Here is a 23,481-nt window from a genome sequence, read left to right on the forward strand (position 1 = left end):
CCTACAACAGTTTTTCTCCACAACATACTTAATTCGAAAAGAACTATCTATAAACTAGAACTTCAAGTTCAGAAATTGAATAAGCAGGCAAAGCCCCTTCCCGGGATACCGTCAAAGTAATGCAACCGAACACCACGCCGAGACCTTTTGTATGTACCAGCAATCTGCATAATCATTCTTCACACCTTAGCTTCAATAACTGAAACCTCTGCAACCGTTGCGCCAATGTCCCCGTATCTTCTCTCCTCATCGTACGACCCTTTCACAACGACGATGACCCAGCGTGACGTCACCGGGCTGTCGAGCGTGATGTGTGTCGTGTTACCAGTATGCAAAAGGACTTCTAGCACACGCGCGGCATCGTACGCCGCAGATATGGTCACATTTTCTGAGACAACCGGCCAAAAGAAATCGAGATCAGTCGGTCGCAGATCTCCGTTTCGTACGCCTTGCATACCAAATTTGTCCAATTCAGATTCATAAGATGCGTAACCGATTGATACTTCCTTAGGCGGAGTTTTACCCCAGTTAAAATCAAAGCCAGAAATATTTTTTGTCGAGCCAAGATCAATAAGTAACGCCGACGGATCACGAGTATCAGGCTGCCACGACGTCGAATTTGAGCCATCCACAGCCGATATCGGGAAATGGCCCTTCACCCACGTCGTGTTTGACATGGCAGGCTGACACTGCGCCACGTTGCCTGCAATCAAAGTTCCATTCAGGTCAGAGCGACGTGTCGGGACCACCAGCGACTCGCCAGGCAAGAGCCAGTAGTCACCTTGCTGTACTCCGCCGCCAATACGAACGCGCGCACCGTCGCCAGTGACAGTCTCCGAATCTGAGTATTGACGCCTCTGCGATTGACGCGACTGAACTACGAAGTCCACAATTGCCGAGTCCTTGTAAGAGGGTTTCCAGTCCTTAGGCCGCAGATATACGACTGTTTCGTTAAGATTGATCGTTACGTCAAACAAGTTGCCGTGCCACTTCATGCCCTTGATTGTATATCCATCCGAAATCTGAGGTGGCAGATACGGGTCCAAGAAAAATGCATCTTCGCGAGGTCTGAATCCAGTAAATCCGTGTGTCAGAACCTGCAAATATCCACCATGGCCAGTGAGGAAAGGAAACGCAGGTCGCGTTCCGCCGTTCGCAATAATGTCGTCGTTCATCTGCTCGGAGAACTGATAATATGGCTCTCGGAGATATGGCTGTGACGAGTACAACATGTAGGTGTAAGAAGCACAACCAGTCGGACTCAATTCAGCCGCATTGATTGCAAAAATCGCCCAGGTCATCGCAGGGCCATCTGCACTCTGCGCCATAGCGTAAAAGTCGAGGTTGTTCAAGCTTCGCTGGTACGAGTATTGTTGCTCCAAGGGGTAGTTCAGCAGAACGACGTCAGCCTGTTTAACCTCCGCGGAGCCGTTCATCGTCGGGTATTCAAGGATAATGTCTGCCGTCTTGGCCACCGGAATGAACATGTTCTGTTCAATGTCTGCCCAAGATGGGTCTACATCCTCCCCAAGAATTTCCGCTGCTCGTTGTGCCCAGCTCATGACTTTGGAAATTGCACCATTTGTCAGTGCACCATTGTTGATATGGTTTGCGTACTCGTCCGGATCAGTCATGTTGTAGGTGTAGTAGTACGGCTCCGTAGTGGCGTTCTTCACGACATATGACGCGAACATGTTAGCGGCATCTTTGATAATAGGCCACGCTTTCTCGCGTAACCAGTCCTGGTCGTCAGAGAGCAGATATTGGTTCCAGTGCGCTTGCGCAATATCAGCGTTGATATGATACTCATAATCGACACAAGGCCCAGTTCCGGTGCAGTTTCCAAACCGGCCCGACGTCCACGAGTAGATCGCTCCGCTGAGGTTATAAGACTGCGCGTTTTCAATCGATTGCTCATGAATACGCTGTCGGTAGTTGTTAATGCTCTTTGCATGCTCCGGATACAGCACACTCAAGGCAGGATGCATCCATGTGTCCGCGTCCCAGAACACCAGTCCCGCATACGAATCTGCAGAGAGTCCAGAAACTGCGACCGAATTGTCGCCACGGCCATGTGGCTCACTTCCTGGTCTCAAAGCGGACAACAAATGGAAAATCGAGGCACGGGTTGACTTCTGGAGCTCTGCGTTGCCAGGGAATACGATATCCGCAGTGTTCCAGATATCTTCCCAAACGACCTTATGGTCTAGCTCTGCCAGGCGCCATCCAATCGTAGAAGCCACTCGAGCAGTATATTCAGCCACTCGCTTGGGGTTCGCATATGCATCAGTCGATGCGACGCCGACAAACTTGTAGACTGTAAATTCTTTTCCGGCTTCTAGCGTGACCTCAAATTCTTGTGAAATCGTCGCCGCGTCGTCTGAAGCATACGAATAATTCGACTTATAATCAAAATTCACTGCCTTGTCGTCCGAGAATCCGAGATGAGAGTACTCATAGGCTACCGTGTTTGGTAGGCCAGTTGGCGATACGCTGGTCCACATGCCAGTGTTGTCTCGTGTTGAATAGCCAGATTCGAAAAATTCAGTGCGGTAGGATCCTTGGCCATCGAGCACATCTGCAATTTTGATGGTGGTATTCTCCGAGCAGACAATATCTAGCTTAATCATGGCTAGTGTTGGAATCTTGCGGTGCGCGAGAATCTCGTACGACAAATTAACTGCCTTCGCTTCGGAACCATCAGGTAGCCACTTGAGCTTCGTCTCGACAATGCCGTGCTTGAGTGATAGAGATTGCGAGTAATTCTGAACATGGCTTGCATTGACGCCAACGCCATAGTAAGTGCCATCAACGCCCACAAAGAGGTTCGCCCAGATTGGAACCGTCGAGATAACACTCTCACCGCCACGTTCAAGTAGCTCCGGAAAGTTCGTAGCTGGGGTGTCGGCTTGCAAGTTCCAGAAGCCAGCAATATATGCGCCTGTAAATCTTGGAGAGAACAGTGGCCACCCGTTAGTCGGCTCACTTCCATTGACGCTGCCGCCGTCCTCACTATCCGAGAGGTCGACGCTAAAACCAACACTCTCAACAGGCAGTCTGGCGCCAATATAGCCATTGGAGACGTAGGGCTGTATCTGAAATCTATTGGTCGTGAAGATGGTACTCCTAAGCTTCCATTCGTGGTCCTCGTACTCTGCTCCGCTGAGCAGCGGGTCGTTCAGCACCTCTGCCTCCGCAATAAGCTGCTCACGCAACAATCTCGAAATGTCTGCGACAGCTGTGTCTGCGAGCAGCAGCGCAGCTGCGACACACGAAGTCAATAGTAACTTCATCGAGCTTATCAGGTGTCGTTATTGTCTACCACGTCGGGGTGCGCGCCAAATTGCACCTGAAAGTTGTATAATTGAATGCCCGCGTACAAAACGAAGGTATGAGACACACTGATAAAGCAGCAATCGTTGCAGCTGGCGGACCCGGTGCGGTGTCGTCGCTATCGGCTGAGGAAGGTGCTGTCCTGCGCTGAACCGACGCGCGCTGATCTGCAAGCTCGGATAGCGCTCATGTGATCAAATTGCAAGCTTGTTAAGAGGTTTGTATAAGCCTAACCTGATCTTACGTCCCGCATATTTTTAATCCGCCGCGGGCACGTCGATGAAATGGCAAAGTCTGTACATGCCATAACATAAAAATAGCGATCCCTTTGTTAGAGATCCTTTGAGCGGCGGGTGCACACGGAGTCGGGCAACGAGCGGGCTCATGCCCGGGAACGCGAGTGTGTGGAAACTCTAAACCAGTCCATCCTTCCTCGGACTTCTGTTGTAAGCCAGGCAGGCACACACCAATAATCACGACGCCCTCCTCTCGTCCGCACGCGTCTCCTCCTTTCTGATCCTCGCGCATCCCCTACTGATTGTGTACTTCAGACCCAATATCCGCGGCTGTCGCTTTGTTTTTCTCTGAATATGGCCACGCTGACCTCTGCGTCCGCGCTGTTGGCTCTGCTGAACGAAGGCGACGAGAGTCTGCAGGTCTATGCTCTGGGAAATCTCAACGCACTCGTCGACGAGTTCTGGGCAGAGATTTCAGATGAAGTTGCAGTGATGTAAGTTGGATTGCAACTGAATCATAATTTGATATCTAAACAGAAGGATCCTATGCTAACGTCCCACAGAGAGGTGTTGTATGAAGACGAACAGTTCCCGCAGCGAGAGTTAGCCGCGCTGGTAGCTTCCAAAGCAAGTGTTTGCCAGATATAGATCGCGCGGCGTCTTGCTAACATCACCGAAGGTGTACTACAATCTCGGCGACTTCGACTCGTCAATGCAGTTCGCCCTGGCTGCTGGCGATCTGTTTGATCTCTCAGTGAAGACTGAATACGTTGAGACCATAGTTTGTACGATGCATCGGCATGATTTATTTGATTTCTTAAACTGACATTGATTATCACAGCCAAGTGCATCGATTCCTACATTAGAAGCTCCCAGGCGGCGTTTGACGCACCGAAGAAGGACGGTACTCTTACGGTCGATCCCAACCTCGCGAGTGTCGTGGAGCGAATGTTTACTCGTTGTATTGAAGAGGGCGAACATAAGCATGTAAGTACTCAGATATGATTTTGTTTATACTTCTGGCCGTCTGACAAGAAATCCTCAGGCCATTGGTGTAGCGCTAGAAGCTAGACGACTTGACACGATCGAGGCGAGCATCAACAACGCATTCCACGGCGGCTACATAAACGGCAAATACAAGGGCGACGATGTCCGGCAAGGGAGCGTCGACGACGGTTATGATGCCGAGAAGCAGTCGGAGGCAGCGGGTGCAGAGTTGATCAACTACGTGTTCGAGGCATCCATGTCGCTTGTAGCTAACAAGAGATGGCGAGATGAGGTGCTCCATAGAATGGTGTCGCTGGTCATGAAGCTGCACAACCCGGATTACTTCACGGTCGCCAAGATCCTAGTTCATCTGAATGACTCGGAGAGAGCTGGGGATCTACTGTTGAACCTGTTGAACGACAAAACCGAGACTTCGCGGCTTACGGCGTACCAAATTGCATTTGATCTGGTGTCGTCGTGTTCGCAGGAGTTTGTAGCCCATGTCGTCGAGGTGATTGGACCGGCGACGACCTGGAGCCGGGCGCAGACTCTTCGGATTCTGAGCGGTGTGCCGACGCTTGACCTTGAGCTGACGTTCTTATACGACAACAATAAGACAGATCTAATGGTTCTTAACAAGACGAAAGACACGCTTGACGCGCGAAGCTCGATTTTCCACAACGCCGTGACGTTCCAGAACGCGTTTTTGCATGCCGGTACGACAGCGGACGGATTTTTCCGGGATAACCTAGAGTGGCTATCAAAAGCGATGAACTGGAGCAAATTTTCGGCGACAGCTGCGTTGGGTGTTATTCACATGGGCAATCTGTCTGAGGGCATGAACCTTTTGCGGCCGTATCTTCCGTCAGACAGCGCGACTTCTCAGGCTGGCGGATCGCGATACTCGCAGGGAGGATCGCTGTACGCGCTTGGTTTTGTTTTTGCTGGTCACGGCAAGGACGTGATGGATTTTTTGCGCTCGAGCATCCGCGACGGAATTGCGAGCAGCGCCGTGGAGTCCGAGACTGTGCTGCACGGTGCCGCGCTGGGCGCTGGTGTTGCGGGTATGGCCACGTGCGATGAGGATGTGTACGAAGAGCTAAAGACGATTTTGTACTCTGACTCTGCTGTCGCCGGTGAGGCGGCGGGTCTGAGTATGGGTCTCGTTATGCTTGGCTCAGGAAGCGAGCGAGCCTTAGACGAGATGCTACAGTACGCACACGATACACAGCACGAGAAGATTATTCGCGGGCTTGCGGTCGGCATTGCGCTACTCATGTACGGCAAGGAGGAGGCTGCGGACTCGCTGATTGACAAGCTGCTGGACGAGCAGGACCCTATCCTGCGGTATGGTGGTGTCTTTACGATTGCGCTTGCATACTGTGGCACCGGTAACAACACAGCAATCAAGAGACTGCTGCACTTGGCTGTGTCGGATGTGAACGACGATGTGCGGAGGGCAGCCGTGATGTCGCTTGGGTTTATTTTGTTCCGAAACCCCACCGCGGTGCCGCGGATGGTTGAATTGTTGTCGGAGAGCTACAACCCGCACGTGCGATACGGTGCCGCACTGGCGCTTGGTATCTCGTGCGCGGGCACAGGCCTGCCGGAGGCGATCGACTTGCTGGAGCCGATGTTGAAGGACCCTACGGACTTTGTGCGGCAAGGCGCTCTTATCTCGCTCGCGATGGTGTATATTGAGCAGAACGAAAAGACCGCCCCAAAGGTTGCTGCGGTCCGCAAGACTTTTGCAAAAGTTGTGTCGGAGAAGCATGAGGACGCGATGGCCAAGTTCGGCGCCGCTCTCGCGCAGGGTATCATTGATGCCGGCGGCCGCAATGTGACAATTAGCCTCGAGAACCGGCAAACGGGCACGCTGAACATGAAGGCGATTGTTGGCGTTGCCGTGTTTTTGCAGTTTTGGTACTGGTTCCCGCTGACGTTGTTTTTGTCGCTGAGCTTCACGCCAACGTCGATCATCGGCGTGCGGTCGGATCTGAAGATCCCGGAGTTTTCGTTTTTTTGCAACGCGAAACCGTCGCGATTTGATTACCCACCCAAGACAGAGGAAGCGACGAGCAAAGCGCCCGAAAAGGTTGCGACGGCGGTGTTGTCGACGACTGCACGGGCTAAAGCGCGTGCGAAGAAAACGGAGAAAGAGAGAGCCGAGGCTGAGATGGAGATCGACGAGAAGGAGTCTACAGCTGCCACTCCTGCTGCTACTGCTGCCACGCCGGCAGATGGAGACAAGATGGATGTCGAGAAGGCAGAGGGGGAGGAGGAGGACGAGGAAGAAGACGAGGAGGAGTCAGACGAGGAGGTGACAGAAGACGAAGTCGAGGACAAGAGTGATATCAAGGGCTACAAAATCAGCAACATGTCCCGCGTTGTTCCGGCACAGCTGAAGTACATCTCCTTCTCGCGCGACGAGCGGTTCACGCCGGTAAAGAGATTCCGCTCGTCTGGTGGCATCTTGGTGGTGCGCGACAGCGCGAGCGCGGACACGCCAACAACGTTTGTGAAGACCGTGCGCGTGCGGAACCTCGGACTTGCAGCCGAAGAGGCGGACGAAGCGGACGAAGCGCCGGTGCCGGCAGAGTTTGACTACGAGACCGACACGGAGCTGTAAGCGCGCATCTTGCTTTGTGTGTATGTATGTTGTTATTGTAGTGTTTTTTAAATGCCATTCATCTGTACAGAGATTATTTGATGTCGCAGTGCGCAAGAACTTGCCAGGTATCGGCGGGGCCGGTGGTCTTGACGAGTTCAACGCGGCCGCCCCGCCAGAGCTTTCCGATCGCCGCATCATCATCGCTGCTGTCGACAACGCCAGCAAGAGCCTGAAACACGAGCGCGGAAACGGCATCGAGCTTTTCGGACGAAAGCGGCCACTCGTCAGTGTAGACGAGGCTAAGATGCGGATCGTACTCCGCGCGGAGCCAAATTTCGGCCGCGACAGAGGGCTCGTCTAGTTCAGGCTGGAAGCTGCATACAAAGTTCTCGCGGGCAATACGGGCCATTTCCAGGAGACCGGAGACGGGCGCGATGCGGAGGAATATCTTTTTAAAGTATGCGGGGCCAGTGTCGACGACTGTGGCGGAGATGTCCGTAGACAGCGGTGCAGTAGCCACTGCGGCGACCGTAGTTACAACGGCGAGAGGATCGACTTTATCTTCGGGGATGTTGCTCGTGATTGTGATGTGGGGAGTGAACACAGGCGCAGGCGCGGGAGAGGGACCTGGAAAGTGCGTTGATGCGAGGTCCGCGATGAGTTTTGTGAGCGCGGGACACGTGGGAGAGGAGGGTGGCGGGGAGAGCCATAGTGAGAGGCCTAAAGAGGAGGAGGTGGCAGTTGCAGGTGGCGGCATTGAGGAAGGGGGTGCGTACCTGGCATTGTGATGATGGTGGTGGTTGTGAACTCGCGATAGGGAAGATGAGCGCGCGGCTGGACCATTGGCCATGGGTTGCAACGGCATCAACGATGCCCACTGCCTCGGCGATCGCGAGTTCCTCGTTCTCGTGCCTTGCTCTCGGTCTGTTTTTCGTTTTATAGTCCCTCGTCTTCGTCTGTCCTAGTCATTGCCATCACATCATGGCCGACGCAGCAAAGCGCACGCTCATCATTGACTGCGATCCCGGTGTACGTTGTTGGCATTCGCACGCGCTGCCCTCGTCATTGTCCCCCCCACTCACACAGTGCAGGTCGACGACACCCTCGCGCTCCTGCTCGCATTAAACACCGCTAGCGCGCGCATCCCCCTTATCTCGCTATGCTTCGGCAATGTTGACGTTGCAGTATCGATCCGCAACGTGGTCGCCATCTTCAAGATCCTCGAGACTGAGCGCGCGTACCGCACAGACAACGGCAAGCTGCTACTGAAGCATTACCACTACAAAGCGTCTACCGGTGGCAAGGATCAATGGCCGCTTGTTGCGCTTGGGTCCAAGCTCCCCGTTTCGGCGCGCAGAACGGTTGGCGCAGAGTTTTTCCACGGCGATGACGGGCTCGGCGGTGTGCATTCACACCTGCCGCAGTTCTCGCCTGCGGATGTGGAAATTGCGCCATTCTTTGGCGAGGCGGACGGTGCAATAGCACCTGTCGGGTATATACCCTCGCGTGAACCGTCATGGCGCGAGATTCTGCGTGTGCTGCGCGAGGAACCGGCGGACACAGTGACCGTCGTCGCCATCGCGCCGCTGTCCAACATCGCCCGTGCGGCGATGGAGGATCCAGTCACTTTCGCCCGCGCTCGGGAGGTGGTGTGTATGGGCGGCAACATCAATGTGCCGGGGAACATGACGCCGTTCGCAGAGTTCAACTTTTACGCCGACATCGACGCTGCTGCGATCGTGTTTGCAACAACCTCGCGCACGCCCGGGTCGACGTTGCCGCCGTCGGCATCTGCGCTCATGAGCTCGTTTAATGCACGTAAAGAGATCGTGAAGCCGATGCGGCTGGTACTATTTCCGCTCGACATCACCGTGCAGCATCGGTTGCGGCTGGCGTGGTTGAAGGAACACACTGCGGCGTGGACGGGTGAGAGCGATGATGTCACCTCGCCGCTCGTACGGTGGATGAATGTGTGGCTCGGTTCCGCATTTGGCAATATGGCTGAGCTTGTGGAGTTTGAGACGCACAGGAGCGCAGACGCGGCGGCGGCGGACTTGGAGGATGGTGTGGGTGGGTCATTTTTCCCGCTGCACGATCCGACGGCGATGTACTACGCGCTGCTGAGCGACGAGGAGCGCGCGAGTCAGTTTGTGCTTAACGAGGCCGTCGACGTGCGCATCGAGACCGTTGGCCAGTTCACCTGGGGCATGTGTGTGGTGGATCGTCGCGGCGTTGCGAAGCGCGGTCCGCAGGACCCGCCACCGCCACGGGATGTCGGCGATTGGTTGCTCACCGAGACCGGAAACCGCATCGACGTCGCCGTGCGTGGACCAGGGTCTAAGGAGTTGAGCAGACGACTGTTGGAGACCATATTCCACGGTCATATCTCCAGTTAGTTTGGGGATGTACAGATACAAGTAAATGGTAAATGTAGTATATAATTAACCAATGATATTGTTTCTAGATTGGTTTCCATTTGCCGTAACACCCTAGACCCGTTGCTTTCCATTTCTCCGACTCTTCAGGCGGGTTGCAGACGACCAACTAACCAAGGCTACCCAAAACGCAAACAAAAACTCCCCGATTAAAGCAGCAACCAAGCTAGCATGCAACAAGCAACCAAGCGACGACATGAGAAGAGATTATCAACTACTCGAGGCGGTGATATAGACAATGTGACGGATATGGTAAATGCCGACGTGATTAAAAAATTGACCATGTAAATAAAAAATTGCGCTCAATGCCGCGAGGATGAGACGGCCGCGGACGCGCGCGACGACAGCGACGACATCGACGACGGCCGCGACGTGCCCGACGAAGCGGTCCGCGAGTGCCTACTGGCGTATTCGGATTGCTCCTCGTCGTCAACAATATTCAGTGTAGAGGTAGGACTCGTGAGCGGTCGCCAACCAGTGCCGCTGCTGCCACCAATCCCGATACTACTGCCGCCGCCGGAGAAGCCGGCGAAGCCCGGGAATGCGGTCGCGGATGCGGACGGGAGTGTGCTGTTCGATGCGACAAACACCGGCGGCGGCATGTGTGACATTGCGTGGTCGTCGTAGGCGCGGAGATCGTTCTCAGAGATCGCGATCATGGTGCCACTTGCGGGCATGTAAACCTGCGAATACGACGCTGGGGAGGATGAGGACACGGTAGCGGACGAGGCTGGAGCTGAAGTCGTCGGGTGGTGACCTATTGGTACGCCTGTGCCGACCGAGCTCCCGCCATGGGACGCGGACGTCGCCCAAGGCGGTGGCATCGACATGGTTGCTGCGGTGGTGGCGCTGGGGGTGGGGTGGTCGCGATGCGACGATGTACGCCGGAGCGGCGGCGGTGAGAACTATGAGCGCGTCCAGCAGCAACGACCACCACCAGACTCGACCAGCACTCTCCGTCCGCGCAAGGAACGTGAGCAGTGTCGCGCGAGGGACGGCACGACGACAACGACGGCATACGTGTTTCGTTGCGCCAACGCTTTGCTCATCGAACCCTGTTCCGTGGCCGTGGCTCTTCAGATATCAAATTCCCGGCCGCGCAACGGCCCGCGCCTCACCACTCACCCCACTCACCTGTGGAATGCCCACTTCGCCCCACCCTGACTCTTTGGCGGCGGAAAATCCAGAGATAACATCGGCAGTAGAGTCACAGGAACAGCAGCTCACCGCACGCGAGCGCGCCGTGCTCGACGAGCTCCGCCGCATCTCACTTACTTGTCTCGAGATCGACACCGACCTGCAACGCGCCGTCGCCATCGTCTCCAATTATTCGCCTGCTGCTGGAGATTCTAGTGAGGACAGCTCTAACTGCACGGCCCCTGGTGTTGTCCGTCTCAAAATCAACGCCGCTGCTCTCATGGACGTGTTACGACTGTACCAGCGCGCATCGGTCGCGCTCGATCACGTAGCAAGCGTATATGCATCCCCAAGGCGATAACTACTTTTCTTGTATAACTAGATACACATATATACGTCACGCACATGAAAACTCTACGCCCTCAGCTTCTCAAAGTCTCGAATCATCCCCTCCAAGCTCTCGATCTCGGCCTCGAGTGTCTTCAACTTTTCCGCGTTGGCAACCTTCGCCTCCGGCTTGGCCTTGGTCTCGTAATCCTTGTTCGACATCGTCTTCTCCAGCGCAGCCTTACTTTGCTGTGTCTTACCCAGACGCGACTCGGCCTTGCGAATCTCTGTCTCCGCGTCAACGTATCCCTTCAGCAGAACGCCGACTGTGACCTCCGCCGACACGACCGCAAGACCGGTTCCCTCGGGAAAGCTCGCGCTCGGGTCGAGCACCTCCAGCGTGTCGTAAGCCTTGATCAGGGCTCCGATGCTGCTCGTCTGCGCCTCGATTGTCGCGCCGTCCTCCGGTCGCGCAACCTGCACATAGATCTTGCCGCCCTTGAGAATGCCATACTGCGTCAGCAGCGACCGCGCGTTCTTGACAACCGCAAATACGAGATCATACTCGGCGGCCGCACCTGCGAACGCGTCTAGCTCCTCTCGGAATGTTGGGTACTGCGCGAGTACAATCGTCTGGGTCACGTCGTTCGCCCGCCGCGGCAGACGCTGCCACAACTCCTCCGTGATAAACGGCATGAACGGGTGAATTAATTTTAGCGCGCCGTCAAGACACGTGTAAAGCGTGTTCCGGGCTGACGCCTGCTCCGCCTCGTTGCCTTCCATGAATAGAGTCTTGCTGTTCTCAATGTACACGTCGCATAGCTCGTACAGCCAGAAGTTGTACACCGCCGTTGTTGCGCCTATGAAATCCCGCTTTTCGAGCGCCGTCGTGATCATTCGCGCCGCCTCGCTGAATCGGTACAAAATCCACTTCTCAACAAGGGACTCCTGGCCCGTGACCACGATCTCCGCCGGGGGGGTGTACCCGTCGCCCAGACGCAGGAGCGCAAACTTCGTTGCCTGGTAGATCTTGTTGCAAAACTTCCGATAGCCCTCGATTCGCAGAATGTCGAGATTAATGTCACGGCTGCCGGTAGTGTACGCGCACAACGCAAATCGCATCGCGTCCGTGCCGCACTCCGGAATGCCGTTCGGGAAACTGATCTTCTGGCCCTCCTCGGCCTTTTTTATCTCACGCGGGTCAAGGTTGCCTTCGCGCAGCTTGGCATGCAGTGCCTGCAGCGGTTTACCTGTCGTCACGTCCAGCGGGTCAATCACATTGCCCAGCGACTTTGACATTTTCCGGCCTTGCGCGTCGCGAATCAACGAGTGCAGGTAGATCTCCTTGAACGGAACAGATCCCGTCAGCTTGATTCCCATCATTGCCATTCGCGCAACCCAGAAAAACATGATGTCCCAACCGGTCTCGAGCATCGACATCGGGTAAAAGTCCTTGTAATCCTGCGCGCCGTCCTGCGGCCATCCCAGCGTCGAGAACGGCCACAAACCGGACGAGAACCAAGTATCCAGAACGTCCTCGTCCCATTCAAGCGTGAACTTCTTGCCGGGAAACTTGGCCGCCGCCTTCACCGCAGCTTCCTCCTCGGACTCGCCAGCAACCCACCACTTCTCCTCAACAGGGTCCTGGGCCTCTTCGCCCTCGATCCGCACAAAGTACATCGGGATCCGGTGGCCCCACCATAGCTGTCGCGAAACACACCAGTCCTGGATGTTCTGCAGCCAGTAGAAGTACTCCGCGTGGAACGTCTTAGGCTCGAGCGTCATCTCGCCCGTCTTGATCGCATTCATAGCCGCGTCCGCCATCTCCTTCTGACGCACCCACCACTGCGGCTTCATGATCGGCTCGATAACATCATTTGACTTAGCGCACAGCGGAATGCTCATCTCGTTCTCCTTGGTTTCGATGAACAGTCCCTTCTCTTTGAGCTTCTCAAGCACAAGCTTGCGTGCGTCGAACCGCTTGATGCCCTCCCACTCGCCGCAGTTGGCGTTCAGCGTGCCGTCGTCGTTCAGGATGTTAATAAATTCTAACCCGTGTCGCTTGCCGGTTGCATAATCGTTAGGGTCATGCGCGGGCGTGATCTTCACCGCACCAGTTCCAAACTCCATGTCGACCGCCTCCGCGTCCGTGATGATCGGGATCCGGCGCTCCAAGAACGGGTGCAACACAAATTTGCCATGCAAATGCTTGTACCGCGCATCATCCGGGTGCACGGCGACAGCAGTGTCACCAAACATGGTCTCAGGACGGGTGGTAGCGACGATCAGCTTCTCATCTAAGCCCTCGACAGGGTATGCAAACGACGTGATCACGCCAAACTCAACGGGCTCGCTGTATCCGGGAACAGACAACATGGTCCGGCCCTTGATGTCCTTATTCTCGACCTCGAGATTTGACAGTGTGGTCGTAAGCGCCACACACCAGTTCACCAATCTGTTGTCGCGGTAAATCGTGCCGTCCTCAAACAAGTCGATGAACGTCTTCCGCACAGCGCGCGAAAGGTTCTCGTCCATGGTGAATGCCTCACGAGTCCAGTCGTACGACGCGCCAAGACGCTTAGACTGGTCCTTGATCCGCGTGTAGTATTCGTGCTTCCACGCCCACACCAAGTCAACAAACTTCTCACGACCGTAGTCGTGGCGCGTTTCCTTGTTGTTCTTCCAGATCATTTTCTCGACAACAGACTGGGTGCTGATACCGGCGTGGTCGAAGCCAGGCAGATACAGCACGGTCTTGCCTCTCATGCGCTCGAAACGGATGAGCGCATCTTGCAGCGACGCCGTCAACGCGTGTCCGATGTGTAGCGCACCAGTGATGTTAGGCGGCGGTGCGGGAATGCTGAACAAACCCTCGGGCTTGATCTTGCCATCGGGGCCGAACTGGGGCTTGAAGAAACCCTCTTTCTCCCACCACTCGTACCATCGCGACTCGACGATCTGCGGGTTGTATGACTTCAGCGCCAGAGTCTCGAGATCCTGGAGAACTGAGGATCATGTTAGCCAGATGCTGCTGCCATCGGAGCGAAACACACGTACTCTTCTTCTCGCCAACGGGAGTCAATTCCACGTATTCCGGGACCTCCGCAGCTTCCTCCTTTTTCGTGGGTTTGTCAACCTTCTCGGTCTTCTCGGACTTGGCAGCTTGTTTCTATGCACCGTCATCTCAGTATCGTCACACACTAAACCATCTGCAAGAGAGCTTACCTTCTTCTCCTTCTCCAAGAACTTGGCTATCTTCTCTGCCTTCTTCCGCTCTTTCTCAACTGTATATCACCGTCAGTTCCAATGCCACTGCAGCCTGAAGTCAGATGTTTTGGTGCCTTACGCTCCTTTTCCGTCTTCTGCTTCGGTGGAATCACCGGCGCAGCTGCGCGCGTGTCAGTGCATGCCCTTTCTCCATTCCTCCATTCCCCCCCGGAAACCGGCGACATTACCCACCAGCTTCAGTTGCCATTGTGCAGACGGTCCACTTATATTTGTAAGGAATCTAAAGAGTCATGTTAGCGTTGTGCTAGCGCACGGACAAGACGGGGAAAGTACTCACATTAATCGAGTGACGATGATCAACGCTACGCGCAGCACCGAGAAATCTACGGTAGAACCGCTGGACAGCAAGACTAGTCTGCGACGTGGTTGCGGGACTCGAACAAACAAGCACCTGCGCGCGCCCTTCTTCTTATTAACGAAGAGCAGCTGCAACGGGGGGTGGGACAGATGACTCTTAGAAAGCCAAAAAAAATTGCGATGAGTTGGGCGGGAATGAAAACTGAGGGAAATTTGGACGGACGACCAGGTGGTATTACAACGCCACTACCACACGCATCTAGCTATAATTTAGATCTACAAATTGCCCTGGTTGAGTAGAATAACATATCCGAGGTGTAAAAATTCCCCGTTCAAAGGGGGGCCCGCAAATGTTGTTAAAGGACGAATTCTGGAAACACGAGTTGGGTAAAGTTCGGCGCAAGTGCCAAAGCACTGTGCGTTTGTGCCAGAACTGAGGCCGGGTAACCCTTAGAGGCACACCTCCTCCCTTTACAATGTCCTGGAGACAGTCTAAACACCGACGTACGTTATCTCTTCTAATCCCTGATGCCGGTTCAGCATATGGACAAAGCGGCGAAGCCATGCTCTCCGCTTGCTGGGCGATGAGCCGTGACACGTGGTCGACCCTGGACTCGGAAGTCTAGCAAATGAAGCACAAACCCCTCACACACACATGCCACGGTCCAACGGAAACCCGCATACGCAGATCATACAACTCTTCTTATCACTACTCGTCTGGTAATCCTCCGCGAGACATAACCAATTCATAAACGCCTTGTATCCATGCATAACCGCACAGAGCACACAAAAAAGTACTCAAAAATGCAAATCAATCGAAACTGCAATAATCTATACCATCGTCCTTACCCGCGTATCCCAGGACCAGTAGTCTAATCTGGCGCCGTTGGTGACAAACAATCCCTCCGGCGGCGTGTTCACATCGCAAATTTCACCTGCCAAACCATCATTGCGATACGGTGCGTTCGACCACTTTGCGACGCGTGGGAGAACGTCGAATCTTTGTCGCGACAGCGGCGAGGAGAGCTGCTGTCCACTCCACACGGAATATAATTTGATCTTGCGAGACTGGTCCGAGACAACAAGCATGTTGCTGTTGCGGGATACGTCGAATGCATGGTCAAAAATGTAGTCGTTCGTGTATCCGGCGTAATTCAGGACAGGTTGTGTATGCGGTCTGCTGAATGCCCGCTTCTGGGGACTCGCAGACTGCGACCGTTGCCATTTGTTACAAGCGTCTATCGTCTTTGCATTTCGCATGTCGTATAGTGATAGCTATAAGGTTAGCTACCGAGCATCAGTGATAATAGCAGCGACCGCTACATACCGAATCCTGCAGACCCGACACAAGCAAATAGCTGTCCTTCACGATAGTCATCTTTGTCACCGCAGACGGATGCCAGAGCATAACCGGTTGTTTGCCGTCGTGGTCCCGTCGCGGGCTCGTGGTCGAGACTGGCGGCGCCACGCGCGTGTCAAATATACGGATGCTTCCGTCTCGGAGACCAGCAAGAAACACGCTCGGTTGCCAGTACTCGATGGCAAACACGTCACTGGGGAGTCGGTAAGTGTGCATCAGTTTGACGTTGGGAACGTCGATGTTGTACGACATGATTCGGTTCGAGCCACCTGTTTCCGCGTTAGTCGGACACTAACAACCACAGCCGAAGCGCGTCTACCAATTGCAATGTTTCCCGATTCCTCCGAAGCAGCCAAGTATTTGGCGTCGGTGTCAACGCGAAATCGTCGAATTCGGTAGCATGTCGAGTTTTCCTCATGATGCGCTGTCGTCCAGAGCATAGCGTTGAACTCAGCCTTGTTGAGACATTCTGCTGTCACTCTGTGCATTCTGTCAGTGGTGAATAAGCTAGAAGTTTCGACCGTGCTACTTACAAGCCGAATTTGCTGGTTTGTGTGGTAGCCGTGACCTAATCTGATTAGCCTCGCCGCTCTGCAGAAGCAAAAACAACTACTCACCGGTCCACTGAACTCAGCAAACGGCGTAGTCATGTCCGCGACATAGGACGATGCAGTCATGCAGCGTGAAATCGCAAACTCCTTGTATATCCCGCCCACGTCGCCGACCCAGACACAATCTAGGCCCTGCGCGTTCCGACGCAAGTCCATACACGTCACGCCGACGGTGTCGGTGCGCCCGTGGGTGCGGATACACATAGTGCGTCGCAGGCCGGCGCAAAAGGCCGCAGCTTCGAACTCACGCGGGCAGGTCTCATGGCGTTTGTTGGAGCCGAGTTCGCGCATGCAGGTCATATGGTGCAGGGTTGGCCTGCGTGTATTCTGTCGGACAAGTGCGCCGAGCTGCTGCAAGCTTTGAAGGCTTGGTGGCGACTGTGCAGACCCCGTAGCTGTGGCGCAAGTGCCCTGTCTCGGATCGTCTTGCGATGTCTGTAAGGTAAGCTCGCGCACGCCGCAGCTTCCCAGTCAACAACACATACCTTGTCCGGGCCTCTTATCTTCTTGCTTACTCGGTCCGCAGTGTAAAACGCAGCCGAACCGCTACCGGCAGCGTTCGGCAGGATCTTGAAATACTTGCGCTTGTCGGTGTCTATCATGGAGTTAGGAGGTGAACTTGCACCAGCCGCAGGCTGGATGTAAACAGAGCCATGTCAGGCGCGGCATCGTCCAAAGAAAGAAGCGCACCATAATAGAATCCCGGGATCAAGATGTGCATGGTCGCCATATTTGGGACCCCCGAAATATGCAAGTCGGGTTACAGGGATGGATGCAGACGGCCGGCGGTGTACGTGCGGCCTGCGAGCGGCTTGTGAGAAGATGAGCACGATGCGATGGGAGTTTCCTGCGATGAAGTTGACAGTTTGGACAAATTTGGATGACGCACCGCAGAGAATCTCACCATGTCCATTCTGTCGCACCAGAGATTACAATCACTGACGCCAGACGGCGACTTGTGCCTTCCACTTCTACGAGTTGGCGATTTGCAGGCCGTTAGTGCAGACTCGCTTCGCCGCAGATTCAAGGTCTGTTCCTTCACCATCCACACACACCACTTACAGCCAACCGTGCCACGAGTTTACTGTGCTGCACAGTCTCAAAACAGCCACACGCCCTCCCATCAGGCTGCGAAGCTCGCGAAGCTGAAGCTGACAGCGGCCTGCTGTTACTATGGCGGGCCCACCCCTCGACAGTTGAACGTGCACATCAGCCCTGCAGGGCCGCGACCGACTCGCCGGTTGCAACGACGCCGCGCGGGGCGCTCCCCGCCCCGCGCAGAGATCCAGCAAACGCGCAGCGACCGCGGTCTCATGGAGTGCTGCCGAGAGCGGCCAGCATCGCGAGGCCGGCGCTGCCCGGAGTGGGCTAGCGCCGGGTAAGCCAAGACGAGACAGAAATGGCTCAAGGCTGGGAAATTGCGTGGGCATCGTCGACGGGTCCACCTTCATATCGCAGCAGGGCTCTCCGCCCGGAACCGTCGTCCGGAAAGCCTGTGCGGCCGCCGCCGGGCAGGGCGGAGCCGGGATATAGCCGCCAGCGCAGGCGTCGGGGCTTCGCGGCGGGCGTCCTCGTATCCACCGCGACCCCCCGCAGTGCAGCAGCTAACGCCGAGACCGCGGTCCCGGAGCCCGGACATAGCTCCTCCGCCGTCGCACACGTCCGCTCGCCGCGCCAGCACAGCGCCGCGAGACCAGAGCAGACACCAATGTACCCGGGCCCAGACAGAGACCGAGATGTGCTTCCGCACACCGCCGCTGTCGTCAGCAACTACGGCAGCAGCGGCACCGCGCCAGGGCTGCTCGGCCGGTGCAAAGAGCAGCTCAACCGGGTCCGCCTTCGGCGTGGCCTGTCCCCGCTCTTCTGGGCTGCGTCTGCATCAGCAGCTATATCCCGCACCGCAAAACTGTAGACGCAAACGCACTTTTGCATCGGCCACCTTCACTCCGCTCGACCACTTCATAGTGTCCGGCTCGGTCTTACACAAGCATTAATGATAGTAGTCTGTATTATTGTAAACAAAATGAGTGTGTAAAAAACAGGTCTGTACAAAAGCATCATCAGCGACATCGTCCCCGCAAGACGCTTCAGCACATTCCCTCCCTCGCATAAACCAAAATATTTCGATATATCAAACACCCGAATATTGGATATTATAGCGGGAAATTATACATTCAAAGCCAGTAAATAAGTAACTGCAGTCTAACGTAATATTGATTACACAAACAATTAAGACATCGCAATAAAAAGAGGGAATTAAACATGCCAAAAATCAAAACAACACCATTACAACGACAAAATGCAAAGCAATTTTTAAGTCGCCTTCTCGTGCTGAGTAGACACACGCTGCATCGAAACAAGGAAGTCCTCAAGCGATCGCTGCTTGGGCTTCTCCTTCAGGCCCTTACCGTTCATGAAACGGTCGAACGCAACTGACTCAGACATACTGTAGTAGGCACCGCCGAGAACGCAGAAGATACCGAACGAGAAAATCCACACACGCGTAACAGCAACCATGGAAGTCTGACCACCAACGAACCAACCCCAGACACAGAAGAGGGTGGAGATAATATCGACGATGCCGACGGCGCCAGCCAACTGCCACGAAGGAGCGGACGACCAGAAAGGACCAGCAGCACGGGTGATGAAAATAAGCCAGTTCTCAGTGAGAGAGATCTGCAGGAACAAAACGGGGTCACGGATACCAAAGTTCTGAATGATACCACGGCCGTGCTTTCCATGGGTGAACATGGTCGTGAGGGTAATCCAGGTACCGATGGCAAGAATAACTCCGAGAACAACCGACATACCCCAAAGACGGGGAAGGTTCCACTTGACGGGCTTCATCGAGTAAGGAGCATTATCGTAGGCGATGGCAAGAGTAGCAATATCCGCGAAGATAGCAATGAAGACAATAAGCTCAATGTTCAGCGACGTGTTCAGGATAGCGATCCACAGACCAAGGAACAACTCGAGATGGAGCGAAAGAGCGATACGGTAAACGACATAGGAGTACATGCGGTGGAAAATCTGGCGAGAAGTCTTGAGGGCATCGATGATAGCAGAGAGACCAGGAGCCAAGAAAACGATATCTGCAGCAGAGCGAGCGGCATCGGAAGCACCTTCCACAGCAATACCGGTATCAGCACGCTTAAGCGAAGGAGCATCGTTCACACCATCACCAGTCATGGCAACAAGGTAACCACGCTGCTGGAGAATCTCCACGACGTTGTACTTGTGCTGGGGGAAAACCTCGGCGAAACCATCGGCAGCCTCAACGAAATCGTAAACCTCAGAGCCAGGCATGTCACCACCGCCACCGAGACCGAGACGCTCAGCGTTGTAAACGTTGGTGCCCAGACCGAGCTGACGAGAAGTTTCACGAGCGATACCAACGGCATCACCAGTCAACATCTTGATGGAAAGACCAAGCTTCTTCGCCTCGTTAATAGTCTTAGCGGTATCGTGACGGGGAGGGTCCATGCAAGGCATAATGCCGAGAATCTCCCAGTGGCCCTCACCACGACGACGAGCAACACCGAGGGAACGGAAACCACGAGTAGCGAACTCAGCAACCTTGTTCTTGTAATCGTTCAGAACCTCCTCGGGAAGAGGATGGTCCTCCTCGACAGTCTTCAAAACGAAAAGAGGAGCACCCTTGACACAGACGATGCGCTCACCAGAAGGAGACTCGACAACGGCAGTAACCTTCTTGGACACCGGATCGAAGGGGTGGAACTCAAGAACCTTGTACTTGGAGAGAGTGTTCTTGGCGCGGGGGTAGAACTTGAGCGACTTAAGGAAAGCCTTGTCGATAGCATCGAGACCCTTTTTCTTACGAGCAGCGGCCAAGCATGCAGTAAGCATAAGGTCATCAGGCTCAACACCAGCAACGGTGTAAGGCTCAGAGAGAGAGAGCTTGTTCTTAGTCAAAGTACCAGTCTTATCGGAGCAAAGAATCTCAACACCAGCGAGGGACTCGATAGCGGAAAGCTTCTGGACGATAGCCTTCTTCTCGGCGAGGTAAGCGGCGCCGACAGCCATAGTAGTCGTGACGACAGCAGGAAGACCGACGGGGACACCAATGACAGTGATACCGAGAGTGAAGCGAAGGATGTCAACGATGGGATCGGTACGGTAAAAGGCAGAGACCCAGACAACAAGGAGAGTGACGATAACGAGGACAAGCAAAAGCGTGCCGATACCGTTCAAGACCTCAGTGAAATGGCCAGTACCACCAGAAGCCTTGTTCACGAGAGCAGCAGCACGACCGACGAAAGTGTTGTCACCAGTCGAGGTGATGACCATGAAGGCCTCACCACGCTTAACGGAGGACGAAGCGTAGCAGTTGTCGCCGTGGTGCTTGTCGACGGCAAGAGACTCACCAGTGATAGCGGACTGATCGACCTGCAGGAAGCAGTCCTCGGTAACAAGACGGCCATCAGCGGGAATAATGGTACCCTCGTCGACCTGGAGAATATCGCCGGGAACGACCTCGGGAGCCTCAATCTCAACAACGGAACCGTTACGAATGACGGTAGCCTTAAGAGCAAGCGTCTTCTTCAGCTCATCAACGATAGAGCCGGCCTGGAATTCCTGAACGAAACCAACGCAAGCGTTGAGAGCGAGAAGACCACAGATGACACCGAAATCAACCCAGTCCTCGAGACCTGCAGCAAGGACAGCAGCAGCCTAAGATAAACAAGGGTTAGGTGAACGGTTCAGAATGTGTAACATCCGGAACAAGCTGCATACCTCCATGACGAACTGAATGGGACCAACGAAGTACATGAAGAACTTGAGAACCAAGTTCTCCTTCTCCTCGCTCATCTGGTTAAGACCGTACTTCCGGCGTCGCTGGGTGACCTCATCGCTGGTGAGACCATAGCGGGGATCCGTCTGGAGGAGCTCCTCCGGGACGGGGCGAGCCGAAGCGGCGGGATCGGCGTCATCTTCTTCCTCAAGGTTGGCGCCTCCATCTTCGGATTCGAGATCGGCGATGAGAGCGTCAATGTCCTCATCAGGGCCGTCCTCCTCCTCGGCGACCTTCTTTTCGATGGTGGGCTGGGTGGCTTCGGCCATGGCGCAGTCACTCAATGTCGTTGAAACGGAATCAGGGGAATGCCCAGCACAAAGAGTGTACGATAGGCGTAAAGAGCGGGAGAGCGAACGAGGTGCGTCCGCGGACTGGCTTCAGCTGAATTGAGGGCGGACAACGCAGCGGGAAGGGACAAAGAGAAAAAGAGAGAAAAGGACACAAAAGAGTGGGCTCGCGGTGGAATATATGTGGACAGTGCCTGTGAGGCGAGCGGACGGGACTGGCGGAAGTCGCTCTCGGAGACTGCGATTGGGCCGTCCTGCGGCGGACCCGCCGCGGGGTCAGACCCGTCCGCTGCATGCCCGGGCGCGACGCCCGCCAGAGCACCGGGTACCGCGGCTGCGGCGCGGCGCTCTCCGCCCGCACCCAACCCCAGCCCACGCGCCGGCTCTCTTCCGGCTTCACCGCTGCGCTGCTGCAGCGACGCCCTGCCTCTTGCCACCGATGCCCGCCTGCTGGCGGCTCCAGTGCCGGACGCCCTCTTCTGTGCCGCTCCTCGTCCACGCCGGCACCCCCGCCGGTCGCGCTGGGGCGCCGTCCCGACTCCTATGACGTCCGCTCTCCCAGATCGTTGCGCCGCCGTCCCCGGCGCGCCCCCAAACTCAATGCCGGCTCCAGGCCGCGGCGTGCCATCATCGCGTTACACATCCTGCACCGTTGACAAGACAACAAAACATTGATTCCCGGCACCCGCACCTAACAGATGGAGCCGTGTGTTTCTACCGCGGTCTCGCTGCTCTCTATATTATTTGTGTGCCACTGCGAACCTCGGCGGGCAGAAATTGTCGGCTTGAGTCTTTGTAAAAAAATTTCCCGGTTTTTGTCTCTTGACCCCTCTTCGACGGTCGCGCTAATAATCATGACTACGCCGAGTTCTCACTAAATTGGGGAGTGTCCAGTCTGCGCGCTACGCACGCCAAATCGCGTAGCGTGGTCGCCCACGCATGACCGTGAAGCTCGCGCATAAGCTTGCCTCGCTCGTATGCAGCTATGGAAGCGCACCCATCTGTGGGCCGGAGGCGGAGCGGGGAAGACCGTCACGGCATGGTGGACTACAGGCTATATGACGACTCTGCAACACGCCAGGCTGTTTCTGCACGGCGAGCCGTAGCAAGATAGAACAGACACATAAGACAAGCCCAGGGACTTTCAGGGTTCACTGTGGTTTAAAGAGGCCGAAGATACGCGGTCAACCAAGTTAACCTGTCTTGTTGTTGTTTCTCGTTCGCGTACACAAGCTGGTTGCCAGAGTAGCGCCGCTTAAGCCACGATTTGGCGGTGCACTAGGTTCGCGAGCGCGCTGGCACGGATCCTGGCTCGCGTCACTGGTGGCGTCGGGTCGGTCGGCAACACCAGACCTGCCAGTCCGCCTGACGAGCCGTTGCTAGCAAGAAGCAACACTTACCTTTTGCAAGCAAGATGCCTGGTGAGAGAGCGATGGTGCGCTGCGGAGCGATAGATACGGCCCGGTGGAGATACGAATAGCGGCATACTGCTACTATGTGCGCAATAGTGGCTCCTGGAGGACGCACCAAAGTGAGGGCGTACAGATTCAGGCAGACAACCATGAAGCTAGAAAAGTCTGGCGTGCAGATTTTGCTGGGCTGGTGAAAAGCTTCGTGGAGGAACGCGTCCGCGTTGTTTACGGTCTGCCAGGTTCGTGACATGTAGGTGAGGCTTGTTTGTTGATTTTGTTGCCGGGGTCCCGTGTCGCGTTAGCTCGACCACAGCTCGACCCGTTCGTTCATCTACGGCGCGCTA

The 23,481-nt window shown here is 55.2% G+C and overlaps 8 protein-coding genes across 8 annotated transcripts; 3 read left to right on the forward strand and 5 right to left on the reverse strand.

Moving 5' to 3' along the window:
• Positions 1–15: 15 nt before the first annotated feature.
• Positions 16–3,724, reverse strand: V1518DRAFT_423828 (glycosyl hydrolase family 65 central catalytic domain-containing protein). The gene has a single exon (XM_066905788.1). The coding sequence runs from the start codon at positions 3,291–3,293 to the stop codon at positions 180–182; it is 3,114 nt and encodes a 1,037-aa protein (XP_066756867.1). The 5' UTR covers positions 3,294–3,724; the 3' UTR covers positions 16–179.
• Positions 3,609–7,667, forward strand: V1518DRAFT_182709 (armadillo-type protein). The gene is made up of 5 exons (XM_066900845.1): positions 3,609–4,063; positions 4,133–4,196; positions 4,249–4,354; positions 4,411–4,556; positions 4,615–7,667. Exons 1-5 carry the CDS (start codon positions 3,924–3,926, stop codon positions 7,183–7,185), a joined length of 3,027 nt encoding a protein of 1,008 aa, XP_066756868.1. The 5' UTR covers positions 3,609–3,923; the 3' UTR covers positions 7,186–7,667.
• V1518DRAFT_423833 (2',3'-cyclic-nucleotide 3'-phosphodiesterase) lies at positions 7,204–8,020 on the reverse strand. Its single transcript, XM_066905789.1, has 2 exons — positions 7,944–8,020; positions 7,204–7,887 (listed from the first exon to the last, which is right to left on the reverse strand). Exons 1-2 carry the CDS (start codon positions 8,008–8,010, stop codon positions 7,259–7,261), a joined length of 696 nt encoding a protein of 231 aa, XP_066756869.1. The 5' UTR covers positions 8,011–8,020; the 3' UTR covers positions 7,204–7,258.
• On the forward strand, positions 7,945–9,635 carry V1518DRAFT_423834 (Inosine/uridine-preferring nucleoside hydrolase domain-containing protein). Its single transcript, XM_066905790.1, has 2 exons — positions 7,945–8,196; positions 8,259–9,635. Exons 1-2 carry the CDS (start codon positions 8,149–8,151, stop codon positions 9,561–9,563), a joined length of 1,353 nt encoding a protein of 450 aa, XP_066756870.1. The 5' UTR covers positions 7,945–8,148; the 3' UTR covers positions 9,564–9,635.
• Positions 9,636–10,021: 386 nt separating this feature from the next.
• On the forward strand, positions 10,022–11,439 carry V1518DRAFT_182640 (uncharacterized protein). Its single transcript, XM_066900844.1, has one exon. It carries the CDS (start codon positions 10,480–10,482, stop codon positions 11,098–11,100), a length of 621 nt encoding a protein of 206 aa, XP_066756871.1. The 5' UTR covers positions 10,022–10,479; the 3' UTR covers positions 11,101–11,439.
• On the reverse strand, positions 11,090–14,996 carry V1518DRAFT_423841 (tRNA synthetases class I-domain-containing protein). Its single transcript, XM_066905791.1, has 6 exons — positions 14,632–14,996; positions 14,526–14,574; positions 14,413–14,454; positions 14,292–14,350; positions 14,124–14,235; positions 11,090–14,071 (listed from the first exon to the last, which is right to left on the reverse strand). The coding sequence occupies exons 2-6, from the start codon at positions 14,539–14,541 to the stop codon at positions 11,154–11,156; spliced, it is 3,147 nt and encodes a 1,048-aa protein (XP_066756872.1). The 5' UTR covers positions 14,542–14,574; positions 14,632–14,996; the 3' UTR covers positions 11,090–11,153.
• A 137-nt stretch (positions 14,997–15,133) lies between these two features.
• V1518DRAFT_423845 (uncharacterized protein) lies at positions 15,134–17,531 on the reverse strand. Its single transcript, XM_066905792.1, has 7 exons — positions 17,313–17,531; positions 17,108–17,217; positions 16,629–17,057; positions 16,545–16,579; positions 16,331–16,491; positions 15,979–16,280; positions 15,134–15,926 (listed from the first exon to the last, which is right to left on the reverse strand). The coding sequence occupies exons 1-7, from the start codon at positions 17,350–17,352 to the stop codon at positions 15,483–15,485; spliced, it is 1,521 nt and encodes a 506-aa protein (XP_066756873.1). The 5' UTR covers positions 17,353–17,531; the 3' UTR covers positions 15,134–15,482.
• A 1,081-nt stretch (positions 17,532–18,612) lies between these two features.
• Positions 18,613–21,909, reverse strand: V1518DRAFT_423847 (uncharacterized protein). The gene is made up of 2 exons (XM_066905793.1): positions 21,378–21,909; positions 18,613–21,314 (listed from the first exon to the last, which is right to left on the reverse strand). The coding sequence occupies exons 1-2, from the start codon at positions 21,702–21,704 to the stop codon at positions 18,936–18,938; spliced, it is 2,706 nt and encodes a 901-aa protein (XP_066756874.1). The 5' UTR covers positions 21,705–21,909; the 3' UTR covers positions 18,613–18,935.
• Positions 21,910–23,481: the final 1,572 nt, after the last annotated feature.

Source organism: Limtongia smithiae (genome assembly GCF_038497785.1).
Source record: "Limtongia smithiae strain NRRL Y-17922 unplaced genomic scaffold V1518scaffold_20, whole genome shotgun sequence".
NCBI classification, from domain to species: Eukaryota; Fungi; Ascomycota; class Lipomycetes; order Lipomycetales; family Lipomycetaceae; genus Limtongia; species Limtongia smithiae.

Excerpts from the sequence above, each read along its gene's own strand:
- V1518DRAFT_423834 (XM_066905790.1), top strand. The coding sequence starts at position 8,149 with ATGGCCGACGCAGCAAAGCGCACGCTCATCATTGACTGCGATCCCGGT. Across the intron at positions 8,197-8,258 it reads TCATTGACTGCGATCCCGGT|GTCGACGACACCCTCGCGCT; the intron begins GTACGTTGTTGG and ends CACACAGTGCAG.
- V1518DRAFT_423847 (XM_066905793.1), bottom strand. The coding sequence starts at position 21,704 with ATGGCCGAAGCCACCCAGCCCACCATCGAAAAGAAGGTCGCCGAGGAG. Across the intron at positions 21,315-21,377 it reads CCATTCAGTTCGTCATGGAG|GCTGCTGCTGTCCTTGCTGC; the intron begins GTATGCAGCTTG and ends TGTTTATCTTAG.
- V1518DRAFT_182640 (XM_066900844.1), top strand. The coding sequence starts at position 10,480 with ATGTACGCCGGAGCGGCGGCGGTGAGAACTATGAGCGCGTCCAGCAGC.
- V1518DRAFT_423833 (XM_066905789.1), bottom strand. The coding sequence starts at position 8,010 with ATGGTCCAGCCGCGCGCTCATCTTCCCTATCGCGAGTTCACAACCACC. Across the intron at positions 7,888-7,943 it reads CACCATCATCACAATGCCAG|GCCTCTCACTATGGCTCTCC; the intron begins GTACGCACCCCC and ends CCTCCTCTTTAG.
- V1518DRAFT_423845 (XM_066905792.1), bottom strand. The coding sequence starts at position 17,352 with ATGGCGACCATGCACATCTTGATCCCGGGATTCTATTATG. Across the intron at positions 17,058-17,107 it reads AGATAAGAGGCCCGGACAAG|ACATCGCAAGACGATCCGAG; the intron begins GTATGTGTTGTT and ends CTTACCTTACAG. Across the intron at positions 16,492-16,544 it reads CAAACCAGCAAATTCGGCTT|AGTGACAGCAGAATGTCTCA; the intron begins GTAAGTAGCACG and ends CAGAATGCACAG.
- V1518DRAFT_423828 (XM_066905788.1), bottom strand. The coding sequence starts at position 3,293 with ATGAAGTTACTATTGACTTCGTGTGTCGCAGCTGCGCTGCTGCTCGCA.
- V1518DRAFT_423841 (XM_066905791.1), bottom strand. Across the intron at positions 14,236-14,291 it reads TCTTGGAGAAGGAGAAGAAG|AAACAAGCTGCCAAGTCCGA; the intron begins GTAAGCTCTCTT and ends GACGGTGCATAG. Across the intron at positions 14,072-14,123 it reads TCCCGTTGGCGAGAAGAAGA|TTCTCCAGGATCTCGAGACT; the intron begins GTACGTGTGTTT and ends CATGATCCTCAG.
- V1518DRAFT_182709 (XM_066900845.1), top strand. The coding sequence starts at position 3,924 with ATGGCCACGCTGACCTCTGCGTCCGCGCTGTTGGCTCTGCTGAACGAA. Across the intron at positions 4,355-4,410 it reads ATACGTTGAGACCATAGTTT|CCAAGTGCATCGATTCCTAC; the intron begins GTACGATGCATC and ends TGATTATCACAG. Across the intron at positions 4,557-4,614 it reads AAGAGGGCGAACATAAGCAT|GCCATTGGTGTAGCGCTAGA; the intron begins GTAAGTACTCAG and ends AGAAATCCTCAG.